Consider the following 14,277-nt stretch of genomic DNA (forward strand, 5'->3'; position numbering starts at 1 on the left):
AAACTATGGACTTTGGGTGATAATATTGAGTCAGTGTAAGTTCATCGATTATAATGAATGTACTGCTATAGTGCACTATGTTGATGTTGGGGGTGGGGGAGTTGTATGTGGAGGGCGATGGGGTATATATAAAATACCTTTACTTTCTGCTTAATTTTGCTGTGAATTTAAAACTACTCTAAAAAATAAAGACTGTTTAAAAACAAGCAAGCAAACAAACAAAGAGTTTATGCTCATTAACATTTTAGAACCATCCAGAGGATGAAATTTACTTTTTCTCACTTAAAACAAATAAATTAACCTATTTGGGAAATTTGTGGCCCTCTCAAGTTTCACTCACGAGCTACCTTATTTGATACATATTAAAAAGCTTTACATTCAATTGTTTATATTATTCTTCACTAACATTTGCTTCTCATTTACCTCTAGGTTTGAAGTTTGAGGAAATTCAAGAAAGATTTGGTGAGGAGTTCTTTAATATATGCTTTGATGAGAACGAGAGAGTCCTTCGAGCGGTAGGGGGCACATTACAAGACTTTTTTAATGGCTTTGATGCTTTGTTGGAACACATTAGAACTTCATTTGGAAAACAGGCCACTCTGGAGTCACCATCATTTCTATGCAAAGAGCTCCCTGAAGGTACTCTGATGCTCCACTACTTCCATCCTCACCATGTTGTGGGCTTTGCGATGCTGGGAATGATTAAGGCTGCAGGAAAGAAGATCTATCGGTTGGATGTGGAAGTGGAACAGGTTGCCATTGAGAAATTGTGCTCTGATGGCTCAAACCCAGGCAACTGTAGCTGTCTTACTTTCCTTATCAAAGAATGTGAAAACATTAATATCACGAAGAACCTTCCACAAGGAACCTCCCAAATTCCCGAGGACCTCAGAATTAGCATCAACACCTTCTGCAGAGCCTTCCCTTTCCACCTGATGTTTGACCCCCACATGTCAGTCCTCCAGCTAGGGGAAGGCCTGAGGAAGCAGCTCCGATTCGACACTCACAAGGTGCTCAAATTTGAGGACTGCTTCGAGATCGTTTCTCCAAAGGTTAATGATGCTACTTTCGAAAGGGTTCTGTTGCGGCTGTCCACCCCATTTGTAATTAGGACCAAGCTTGAGGCTTCTGGCACTGAAAATAAAGACAAGGTAAGTGGCCATGAACTTGAGATGGGTGATGGGGACTAGAAGAGTGCATAATTATTTCAGTAAATTACATGCTGGCTGTACTTGCAATTATTTAGGCAAGAGAGCTTAAAGTGCTATTTAGAAAATTACTGGTCCCTGGATGTATGTAATAAGATTTGGCCCTGTTCCCAGCCATTTTGCAGAGTGTTCGGCTCTTCCATTAATTTATTTCAGCATATAAAAAGAAGACATTTATTAATACTAGTCATAGTAATTATAAAAATTATAGGACTCATTAAAAATCTGATACTGTAAACCCATGAATATTTCCACTGATTGAAGTCAAATTATGAGAGCAATGGTAGAACTGGTTTCAACACTGTGGGACTTGCTCGCCTTATCCTTACATAAATATAGGTCAGGAGCTAGCTATATTTTGACTATGTTCTGTTCTAAACTTCATAATCTGGGAACATCTGGTTTACATTCTAGTTTTGTCTTAATATGCAGAATAATGTGTTTTCTACAAGTTGGAAATGAAGTGACTATCTCAGGAGTTCTAATTAAGTTTTAGTATTGAAATAAAGAATCATGTCTTTAAAACACGTTTATTCCTTGCGAGAATATAGTGAACACTAGGAATCTTTATTGTGAGTTATTTTTTTGAGACCCTTTTGGGAACATCTGGATTATAAATTATAAATAAAGGATGAAAAGACAACAGAAATACATCTTAAAATAGTTAAGTTTAAACAAATATATTACCTCAAATAAATATTTTTTAGAAAAAGATCAACATTAAAACAAATGGTAAAAAGTAAAGAAAAATCAGAATGATTATTTTATATTCGGTAATATACTTTCAGTGATTAAAAGGAAAACTAATGGTAATTATCAGGGTAGACATTTGAATGTACATTTAGTTTTCAATAGAGATTCTTTTCAATATTTTGTATCAAGATAAAAAAAGTTGTATTTGGCCTGTTCCCAAGCATTTTGGGAAAGCTGTTGACTTTCAGAAATGACTAGGTTGCTCTGGGCCAAAGGAGGGGAGAGTTGCAGAACAATTAAAAACTCAGTGAATGAATAATGTACACATATTTTGGAGTGCCTGCAATAATAATAATAAAATAAGGAAGTAGTCTCCTGAAGGCAGAGCCAAAGACATCTTAGAGGATTTTAATCAGCATTGGTTTCATAATTGATCCATTTTTATAATTCTGAAATTCAGTGGAAACATTTTAAACAAAATATTTGAGAATGATGGAAGGATGCACATTTATTTAGTGTAACAGAAACAGGTGATTAAGGAAAGATCATTCAGTAGTGTTTTCATCATATAAGGTCAGTGATTTAAAAACATCCAAGGAAAAGCCTGAAGATTCCATTTTGGTACCATTTGGATATTTTAGTCTGAAAGAATTTTATTATTCCTATTTAATTACACATGATGTTTTAACAAATATTTTTTTACACGGGATATACATGCCCCCCAACCCCCAATAATTGTTACCCATTTTGAAACTTTTCAGATTGGAAGTAAGTTTTAAATGTCTATTTTTGTCCATATCTATAGTTGTGTTAAAACTGGAATTATTCCTATCTTTGTAACATAAGGAATATTAAAGCTGTTGGTTCTGTGTTACAGAAGTAAAATATTTGGCTAGGAGGATTTTCAGCATCTTTGGCCTTTAGAATAGAACTTAATATTTTTGAAAATGTGCCTGTAGAAAAATATATTATTAGCAATGTTAATTGCTTTATTTTTATTTTTGGTAGATTTAAGAAAAATTAATTCAATTTTAAGTTACTGTTTCAGATCCCTCCCCTCCCTATATTTCATCTGGTTGCTATTTCTATTTAATTTGTATACCAGGGAAGAAATAGACATAATGAAATGATGACTCAAATGTCAAGGCCTTCTGCCAGTTCCAATAATAAGAGACTGTGCTCATTGAGAAGATGCAATTATACTTTAAACATGTTAGTGGCAGTTTAAAAATAAAGCAATAGGCAGGATTTTTAGTTAGAATAAAAATAACAATCTTGTTATCCCATGTTTACATTTCTTCTTATTTACCTACATTTACTAGAATGGGATATTTGGGAGGCCACAGTTGGCCCAAATGGAAACCATAGTCAATAAAGTTGTGGCATGGAGTCTTTCCTAGATGAATAACATTTTTGAATTATTCTGTTGCCAAATTCTAAATTTGTAGTTTCTTAAAACATGGAAGGAAGAAAGAAAATCAGATAAAAATTATGATTCTGTTGATAAATTTGACCTTAATATTCATTATTTTTCTCATAATAGTTGTTCCTGTTAATAAATAACTCTATGTTGTTTGATGTCTCTAAATTTTTCATAGGCTTTGATAAGAAAGTGCTATTTTTAAATAAGTTAGGATATTTCTTAGTTTAAGAGTGAAGACTTTCATAATAATTTTACTATTTTGACTTCTCATTTAACACCCATGAACCACCACCCCTGCCGTCAAAAAACAAAAACAAGAGATAATCATGCAAAGACAATAAATCATTTACAAAATGAACTATAATGCTTTAGCAAAACTGTGATCTTTGTCATCTTGTGTTGTCAGTCAATGGCTAACTGTGTGGTGAGAGGTGGAGCATGCTTGGGAGCAATTTGATGAGATACTGATGAAACAGAAAATCATCATTGTAGTTTTTAAAGAGTTATAAAGACATAGGGTTAGTTACCAAGAAACAAGAATGTCACTGACAGGCAGTAACATTCTGATGCAGTAATTGTGGCCAGGCTGTAATTCAACAGAATTATGAGATCAGAAAGAACAACTCCAGGTGGCTTGACCAAGCTTTGATTCCCATTTTTTTCATTCCCTCTACATCTTCTATAAGTGATCATCCATGCCTTACATATTCTTCTCTCTCGTTAAGCTCAACTTTCTTTCTTTTTTTTTTTTTTTTTAACTCATCTTCTCTTATGAGATGTCAGGCATTAAATATGCATAAATTGGTTCATTATTTAAAAAAAAAAAATTCAGTATTGGAATTAAGACTAAATTAGGAATTCATATTAATTTGTGCTGTGTATCTTTCAGGTCATTCTAATCAAATATTGTTCTGAGAATTTGGAAATTTATCACATAGTTTTTTCTGTTTGTAAGGGACCATGTTTGTAGAGGGCTCTTAGAAATGAGAGGAATGGCATGTAGCTTCCTTCTCTTCATTGTAAGGTCATGATATGTGGGGTTAGTGGCAACAGACTGGGAGAAGAGGTATCTGACAATCATGATTTTAGTAAGTCTCCATAATCTCTGTGCCTCAAATTTATTCATTGGGAAATTAAGGAACCTAGACTAATAATTAATATTTTTATTCCTTTACAAGTCATCCTTAACAATACATAAATTTATATGAATTCAGTTGATCATGAAGCTTTCTATCAGCCCTGTAATTCAATGAATTCAGATGCATTTTTAAAGAGAGGCAGAGTGGAATCTGACTTTTCAACTAAAGAGAGCTCATCCTTTTATAAAGACTAAGTTAAAATAATTCTCTGGCAGCTTATACTGCCAAATAACTCAGAAAGTTAATTGTGGAAATTAAATGACATACTCCATGTAAAAATTCTTACTAAATCTTCGGCCTATCGGTGAAGTGTTAAATAGATGGTTAATATTATTACTTCTACCATTATTATTATTATTGTTCCTTTCTACTTGTAACATCCTCCGATCCAGTTCCTTCCTCACTTCTTACCTTCTACAAAGAAGTACTGAAGGTGGCCAGCAGGTTTAATAAGTTCAGACAAATAACAAGCATACCTAACATCTTCACAAAATGTGACTTGGGCTTTGCTTTTTGTTTTAAATTTTTTTTTTTAATTTCTTTTGAGAGAGAGAGAGAGAGAGAGGACTTGAACCTGCAACTTTGGTGTATTGGGATTACTTTCTATACAGATTATCATTGTTTTAAAATTCCTAGCCTCCTTTTCATATTCACTGAAGTTTGGAACCAAGTTTTTATTACCTGTATTTACTAATATCTTTTATGTTCACCCTTTGCTAGGCCAGTGGCTTGTAAAACAAAATGGACTTGCTAGCTTAGGCACAACCTGAAACAGCAGTGGATTTTGAGAAACATTATAAATAACATGAGCTCTTTGGACATTTTTTCTTAGTAGCAATGCTTCAAAGAACTTTAATGAGGAGGGAGTCCAGCATTTGAAGTACATCAGCCCTAGGACAGAGCAATGGCATTGTTATTTGTCATTACTTTAGTTCTCAGGTTTGGAACTGAGGAAAAGCATAACAACACTTGTTTTTTCAATCCCCAGAAATATCCTTGTATTTGTTTTATTATTTAGAAACTGAAACAAATGCTGGGAAAAAATTTTCTTTTTTTTTTTTTTTTTTTATCCTCACCCGAGGATATTTTTCCATTTTTTGTACAGATAGAGTGGGAGGGAGAGAGAGAGAGAAACATCGATGTGAAGGGGCACATCGAGTGGCTGCCACCCACACGACCAACCAGGGCCGGGGACAAACTGCAACCGAGGTACGTGCCCTTAGCGGGAACCGAACCCGGGTCTCTCCAGACCACAGGCCAATGCTCTAACCGCTGAGCCAAACTGGCCAGGGCTGGGAAAAAATTTTCAAAGAATAAGGGAAGAATTAACCTTTGGTCTCTGTGGTCAAATCAATTTTCAAAATGCTTTCTTATCTTTTCTAGACCTGGGTCCAGTTCTTACTGACATGATGATTGAAAAGTTTAAGATATATTTGTTAATCTTACCATACCATAATGACACTGTTCAAAGACAAGTTTCATCTGACTACAAGTTTCATCAAGAATACATTATTTGACTTCAACTTTAATTTGAGAAAATATAAGCTTCCTTCTCTGGTTTCATTGGTTCTCAACCTTCCTAATGCTGCCACCCTTTAATATATTTCCTCATATTGTGGTGACCCCCAACCATAAAATTATTTTTATTGCTACTTCATAACTATAATTTTGCTACTGTTATGTCTTAGACGACTCCTGTGAAAGGGTCGTTCGACCCCCAAAGGGGTCGTGACCCACAGGTTGAGAACCGCTGAGCCTTTAGAACATAATATTCTATTAGAAAATTTCAAATATTGAGCAATGTTCTTAGCAATGGACAATATGACATTAGAGCCTTCTCTATAAATTAACATTATAGAACATAGACATAACTTCATTAAAAATCATCTGGAATTTTCTTTGCTCTTGTAATTATGAGATCTTTAATATTAATTTCTGTGTTGTTCATTTTTCTCTAGAACTGTTCCCTGACCATAAACTGCCTCTTAAAGTAAGTTAGACAAATTGAGATTCTGATGCAGTTATTACTGTGGCTCATCCCGGCTCTTTCTTGATTTTTTATGCCTGTAATATTAGAATTACTATATAGTAGTGCTATGTTACTGCATAGTTACTATATTCTGTATGTCAGAGGATAAGGTAGATGATTATATAGTGACTTATATATTTGCTAGAGTGATCCTGGTGCTTAAGGTACACATTTTGCCATATTTTGATTTTTGTTAGCAGGCTGAATTTAGAAAGGAGGAGCCTCCTACTGGCTACTAGACATTATTTAGTTAATGGTGCTATAGATTCTGATGGGGGCGGAAATTAGCCTCCTAATTAAAAATTGTTTAGAATCTTCCTTTAATGGTTCCTTTTAAACTTAGAATTATTTTGTTTTAGCTGTTAACTTAAGTATCAATAAACTAAAAGCCAAAGAGCTGTTTTGAATGCATTGTCTATGTCATAATTTTTTATGGTGTTCTCTTTATTCACATTAACATTTTTGTAGTATTCAGTGAAGTAATTTTTAGTTAATGCATATAACTGTGCAACTATCACAACAATGTAACATTAGAACACTTTATTACACCCCAAAAGTTTTCTGTACCCATTTGCAGTTAATTCCCACTCCTACTCCCAACCCCAGACAACCCCTGGCCTACTTTTATCTGTATAGATATGTCTTTTCTAGACATTTCCTATAAATGTAATCATACAATATATAGTCTTTTTTTTTTTTTTCTGGCCTAATGTTTTCAAGATTTATTCATGTTGTTGCATGTATGAGCAATTTGCTCATTTTTAGTACTGAACAGTATTCCATTGCATAGATATATCACTGTATTTTTTTTTTTTTTTTTTTTTTTTTTTTTTACCCATTCATCAGTTCATGGATACTGAATTGTTTTCAGATTTTGACTATTATGAGTAATGTTGCAATGAAAAGTTGAATACAAGAGTTTGTGTTGAATACATTTTCATTTTTCTTGGGTAGATTACTAGGACAGGAATTACTGTGGCATATAGTAATTATATGTTTAACTTTTTAAAGAACTTGCCACACTCTTTAACAAAGAGGCTATGCCTTTTAATATTTGACCAGCAACATATGAGGGTTCAAATTTCTTCCCATCCTCACTGACACTGATTGTTGATCATAACCATCCTAGTGGGTACAAAGTGGTATCTTGGGTTTTAATTTACATTTCCCTGATGTCTGATGATTTAAGTATCTCTTTTTGTACTTAGTAGCCATTGGTATAATTTCTTTGGTTAAATGTTATAGCAAAATGTTTTGCCCATATCTGTGTTGTCTTCCTACTGTTGAATTGTGTTTTAAAAAATATATGCATTCTGGATATTACATTGAATTCAAAAGATACTATGTTTTTGTTTTTTTAAAGATGTTTTTACTGATTTCAGAGAGAGGGGATGGGAGAGGGAGAGAAAGACAGAAACGTAGATGAGAGAGAAACATCTATTGACTGCCTCCTGCACACCCCGTACTGTAGATATAGCCCACACAACCCAGGCATGTACCCTGACCAGGAATCGAATTGGTGACTTCCTGGTGCATAAGATGACACCCAACCCACTGAGCCACATCCGTGGGGCAAAAAGATACTGTGTTTTGAAGAACAATTTTAATTTTGGTGGTACCAGTATTTTCCTATATGGATCATACTGTTGGTATGATATCTAACAAATCTTTATGACTCAAGACTACAGAGATTTTTCTCCTTTATTTTCTTCTAAAAGTTTCATAATTTTAGTTCTTAAATTTAGGTCTGTGATCCATTTTGAGGCATATTTTGTATATGCCATGAGGAGCTAAGTTGTCATTGTTGTTTGTTTGCATATAGACATCCAATTGTCTCAGTACATTTTGTTGAGAAAATTATCATTTTACCATTGTATTGCCTTTGCAACTTTGTCAAAAATCAATAACTATAAAATTGTAACTATCCTTTCTATTCTTTTCTATTTTTAAAAATATCTAAATTTGTGCTGATAATATGCTGTTTTGATTACTGTGTACAAGTTAAGGTTTGCAATTGGGTATTTTAAGTCTTTCTAGTTGTTCTTTTACAAAATTTATCTTATCTGTTCTTCACATTGCCACATAAATTTTAGAATCAATTTGCCAATTTATAAAAAAGCTTCCAGAATTTTACTAAGGATTGCACTAAATCTCTAGATTAATTTTGAAAGAATAGCCATCTCAACAATATAGAGTCATTTGTTCTATGAAGATACCTCTCTCAATTCATTTAGATCTTCTTCTTCTTCTTTTTTTTGTTTAATCTTCATCCAAGGATATTTTTTTCCACTGATTTTTAGAGAGAGTGGAAGGGACGGAGAGAGAGAAAGAGAAACATTGACCAAGAGAGAGACACATCAAGTGACTGCCTCCCACGCAACCCCAAGTGTGGTTGGGGATCGAACCTGCAGCCCAGTTATGTGCCCTTGATTGGTAATTGAACCAGAGACCCTTCAGTCCTTGAGTTGACACTCCAACAACTGAGCCAACTGGCCAGGGCTAGATCTTTTAAAACAAAAATGTTTTATAGTTTTCAGTGTATGGGCCTTGTACTTTCTTATTAAATCTATTTTTATTCTTTTGTGATAATATTGTGAATAGAATGTTAAAAAAATTATTTTATTAATATATAGAATACAAATTATTTTTTATATTGTTCTTGAGTTCTATGACTTTAATAAACTATATTATAATAATTTAATATAGAATGGACAAAAGTGCAGTATATTGGATGGATTCTTTAGGATTTTTTACCTAACATGATCCTGTAATCTGAGAGTTGAGACAGTTTTCTTCTTTTTAAAAAATCTCCCCTCCTTTTCTCCTTCTGACCCTCCCTTCCTCCATTTCTTCCTCCTCCTTTTGGTTGTATTATTTGTCTGTTATAAACCCAATTACATATTACAATTTTATATATAATTGCAATTAAATGATATATGAGTTTTAAAGAAAGTATATGCATATATTCTCTTATATTTATCCACATATTTACTATTACCACCAGTGCTTTTTATTTATTGCCATGTATTCATGTATTTCTTTCACCACAGTACATTTACTAGCAAAAAGTTCTATTACTCTGTTCATCTGGAAATGTCTTTATTTCACCTTCATTTTTGATAATTCTTCTGGATATAGGATTCTTGTTTGACAGTATCCCTCCTGCCTGCTGCCAGCAATCTGAATATACAATTTGCTGTCTTTGGCCTCTATTTACAATGAAAAGTTAGTTGTTAATTGTTTTGTTATTCCTCTTTATTTCTATCAATGACAAAGAACGTCTTTATGTATTAGAGAGTGACTGGTCTCAGGGTTGAACAGATTGATTAGGCATCATTGAAAAATATGGCATGTGCTCTTTTTAAAAAATATATAAGGCTCATGCATTTCTTTCATATTCTGGTACTGCTAAGGATTCCTAAAGTGGTTACTCTATTACAACATGTGACATTTTGTTTCCTTGCACATCAATTTAATTTCTTCTTTTTTTTTTTTCCCTTTATTTTTATTGTTAACACTAGTATAGATGTATTTGCACCTCTCTACCTAATTCCCACCTTCCCTTCCCTCTTCCTTCTATTTTTAAAAATAGAACCTGTATCTTTTTGTAGCTACTGCAGATTTTAATCATATATTTTTCAATCTGTTATTGTATTCCTTTTGAGTTTTTTTATCATAAAATAATTTATACTTTTTGGGAAGTGCAGAACATTAAGGAAAAAAATCTATTTTTATTATTAATAGCCTTGAAATATCTACTGATAACATTTTGGTATAACTACTTTTACTTTTTCCTAAAAATCTCATTGGCTATATATTTGTAAATAATTACAATTTTAAAAATCTCTCTTTTTCTAATAAAGTAATATGTGCCAATTTAGTGTTTACCTTTTTTTTTTTTTTCAGATTTATTTTAGTAGTGCATTTAGCTATTTTTTGTGTGTAATATTTTCTCTGATTACTCAGTAGCAGTCGAGCATATTTTGACACATCTAGTACCACATTCTTTGTTACTTCTATGTAGTAGTTTTGTATAATCTTCAGTTTACTTTCCTTAAAAAATATTTATGAAGATACTTCTGTTCAGAAACTTTTGTTGTAAGTCTAGACTTTATCAGTCAGTACTGTTTACATATTCAGGCTTACTTACTAATAGAAAATACAAAGCCAGTGTTCACATTTTTAGTATATAAGAAGATAAAGACTTTGATCTCTTATTAGATAGATCTGTTGTTTTTTTAAATTTATTATTTTATTTTTTTATTTAATTCTCACCTAAGGACTTTTTTTTTTTTGCATTTATCTTCAGATAGAGTGGGAGGGAGAGTGGGAAGAAGAGCGAGAGAGAAACATCAATGTGAGAGAGACACATGGAGTGGTTACCACCCACACGACCCCAACCCGAGCTGGGGACAAACTGCATCTGAGGTACCTGCCCTTAGCGGGAACCAAACCTGGGTCTCTCTGGTCCACGAGTGGATGCTCTAACTGCTGAGCCAAACTGGCCAGGGCTAGATAGATCTGTTTTTACCATACTTGAAAAATATGATCCAGAATGCTTGATTATGTTTAACAGTATTTTCTTATTTTGTGAAGGAAAGTGTAGAATTTGACACCATTTATTTTTCTGAAAAGAATCAAAGTATTTATGTTTGAATCATATAATGGTCTTGGTTTGTTTTCACTTTTCTCTTCACTGAAGACAGCAAGTGTGTTTTTCATGAAGGTTCAGGGGAGTCAAAATCTATCTTATTGTAGGAGACAGAAGAGGAAAAGAGTTGATACTCAACTCTTTCTCTTTGAAGAGGAGGTCAAGAACTATATTACTTGTCAGTACAGACTTATCTGTGGTATTGTTAATGGTAAATATTGAGAATGATTTGATAATGTGTATGACTCGTTAAAAGGGTTGAAATTTAAAATTCACACGTGTTAAAATTATGAGTGAATGAACGACTCTGTTGACCGTTCAACACTGCTCTCTGTTGACCATTCAACACTGACTTCAAAATCCTTCCTTCCACTTTAGAAAAGGTATATGGGAAATCTCTCTATCTCCATCTACATATATGGAAAACTTATAGTATGATCTATAGTTTCTTACATTTCCATATTTTATCATTTGAATGCAAGTTCTAATTTGGATGTTCTTAAGAATGCAATGAAAAGTATAACTTTAATACTAGAATTTTAGTTAATAAGAGTTGGAAAGACATTCTTCTAAATATTTTACATCGAAAGGATTCTGTGCTACTCTGATGCATTTCCTAGGTAATAAATTTTTCTAATCTCATATCTTTATGAGACTAATTATGACAACTTAATTTCAGTGGTTCAATTACCATTCTTCTCTGCTCTGTGGTTTTAGGGACTTTTTCCATTCTAAAAGCTATTTATTTTGTGAAATAACATATACACTATTTTACATAATATTTAAATGCTATATCAACTCAAAAGGATATAAAGTTTTGTGGAGTTACAGTTCTTGCTTATTCTCCATTAATTTACAGAAAGAAATAATACCTAATAAATTATTTACAGGTTCTGTTTTCAATTTCTCTGTAATCCTTTTGATTTTATGGGACTATGTATTTCATAGATTTGACATTTCAGTCTGTCAGTTTTTCTATTTATAAGTGGATACTTTTTAAAACTTTAAATTATTGTGGCAAGAATACTTAACATAAGATCTACCCTGTAACATATTTTTTTAAGTGCACAATATAGTATCATTAATTGCTGACACAATGTAGTACAGGGATCTCTAGAACTCACTCATCTTGTACTACTGAACCTCTCTTCCTATAGATAGGACTTTTTCAACTTGAATTCACACTACTAAATTACTGAAGAGAAAGAATAGTTTGGTCTTTATATGAGAAAAAGGACTCCAATGTTCTGTCCTTAATAGGGTTCATTAGACACTATAAAAATGTATTTGATTTTCTTAAAGAACATTATCTTGGAATCTTTACATGTAGTTTGGTCTCCTTAGCTTTACTCAAGACATTTTTTTTTTTTTTTAAAAGAACCACCATTCTACAATGTGACTTTCTATACATTGTCCATATTCAATTTCTAAGGTTACTTCTCACCAAGAGCACAAGACAATTGAAAGTAATTTAATTTAAAAGGGTGTTTGAGGTTATTCTTAACGTCTAAATATAGAGTATATGTATATCTGCTTTGTTTTCCATAACCACTAATTTAATAATTCTAAGGGGGAAGAAATGATTAAGTGGGTCTAGTATGAAATGTTCTTTACAGTCTGAGCAAAGGTCTGATCTCATGTTTCCTGAAGGAGGAAATATTCTCTTAAGTTTCTACATGCTTTTGTTATGTGTACAAAAATTGACTTGAATACTTTATTATTTTCCTATTTTTACCCTTAATAATTCTTGACCTAAATAATTCATTGTACCTAAATTATATTTATTTTTACCTATCATACTAACATGGGTGTGAGGATTTCCTTGGTTAACATTTAAATATATTCCCTTCATTCCCTACCCTACTCAGGTATTGCTATCACCAAAATTTATGGTTTGTTTCAAGATTGTAAATTTATTTCATTCAAGATACTCTATTTTCCAATTTTATCTGTCATGTTTGTCATTATTTGTATTTAATGTTTGAGTTGGTGTTTTTGGTTTGGCAAAGTGGATTGACTAAAGACACTACTTTTATTTTTGTTGCAGATGTTTTTCACTTTTCCCACATTGACACCCTTCTCCCAGTCACCCACTCCCCAGCATTGTTGTCTATGACCATGATTACGCATACATGCATGCAAGTTTTGTGGTTTATCTCTCCCCTCCCCTACCTTCCCCTCTTCTGAGGTTTGTCAATCTGTACCCTACTTCTATGTTTCTGGATCTATTTTGTTCATCAGCTTGTTTTGTTCATTATATTCCACAAATAAGTGAGATCATGTGATACTTGTCTTCCTCTGATTGGCTTGTTTCATTAGGATAATACTCTCTAGGTCTCTCCAATTCATCTCAAAGGATAAGAGATCTTTCTTTCTTACAGTTGCAAAATATTCAATTGTGTATATGCACCACAGCTTTTTAATCTACTCATGTATTGATGAACACTTGGGCTGTTTCCAGATCTTAGCGATTATAAATAATGCTGCTGTGAACATAGGGGTACATATATTCTTTCGATTGGTGTTTTAGGTTTCTTAGGGTATATTCCTAGAAGTAGGATCACTGGGTCAAATAGCAGTTCCATTTTAAATTTTTTGAGTCAACACCATATTGTTTTCCATAGTGGCTGCACCAGTCTGCATTCCCACCAGCAGTGTACTACAGTCCCCTTTTCTCCACACCCCCACCATCACTTGTTGTTTGATGATTTGTTGATGGCAGCCATTCTGGCAGGTATGAGGTGATACCTCATTGTTGTTTTAATTTGCATCTCTCTGATGATTAGTGATGTTGAGCATTTTTTCATATGTCTCTTGGCCATGTGTATGTCCTGTTTGGAGAGGTGTCTATTTAGGTCTCCTGACTATTTTTCAGTTGGGTTCTTTATCTTCCTTTTTGTTGAGTTGTATTTTGGAAATTAACTCTTTATCTGATGTATGCTTGGCAATTAGCTTTCCCATACAGTGGGTTCCCTTTTAATTTTGACGTTTGTTTGTTTTGCTGTGCAGAAGCTTTTTAGTTTGAAATAGTCCCATGTGTTCATTTTTTCCTTTGTTTCTCTTTCCTTAGGCATTGTGTCAGTGAAAATTCTGCTTTGTGTGATGTTTGAAATTTTGTGGCCTACATTTTTTTA

At 33.1% G+C, this 14,277-nt stretch overlaps 1 protein-coding gene across 2 annotated transcripts in view; it reads left to right on the forward strand.

The window, feature by feature from the left end:
- Positions 1-14,277, forward strand: part of GUCY1A2 (guanylate cyclase 1 soluble subunit alpha 2) — a 462,539-nt gene that overhangs the window by 113,970 nt on the left and 334,292 nt on the right. For both annotated transcript variants that reach the window (XM_036258990.1, XM_036258989.1), the window contains exon 4: positions 430-1,151. In XM_036258990.1, coding sequence (XP_036114883.1) covers positions 430-1,151 — 722 coding nt within the window. The remainder of the gene's footprint in view (positions 1-429; positions 1,152-14,277) is intronic.

Source organism: Molossus molossus, unplaced genomic scaffold (genome assembly GCF_014108415.1).
Source record: "Molossus molossus isolate mMolMol1 unplaced genomic scaffold, mMolMol1.p scaffold_m16_p_13, whole genome shotgun sequence".
Classification (NCBI taxonomy): domain Eukaryota; kingdom Metazoa; phylum Chordata; class Mammalia; order Chiroptera; family Molossidae; genus Molossus; species Molossus molossus.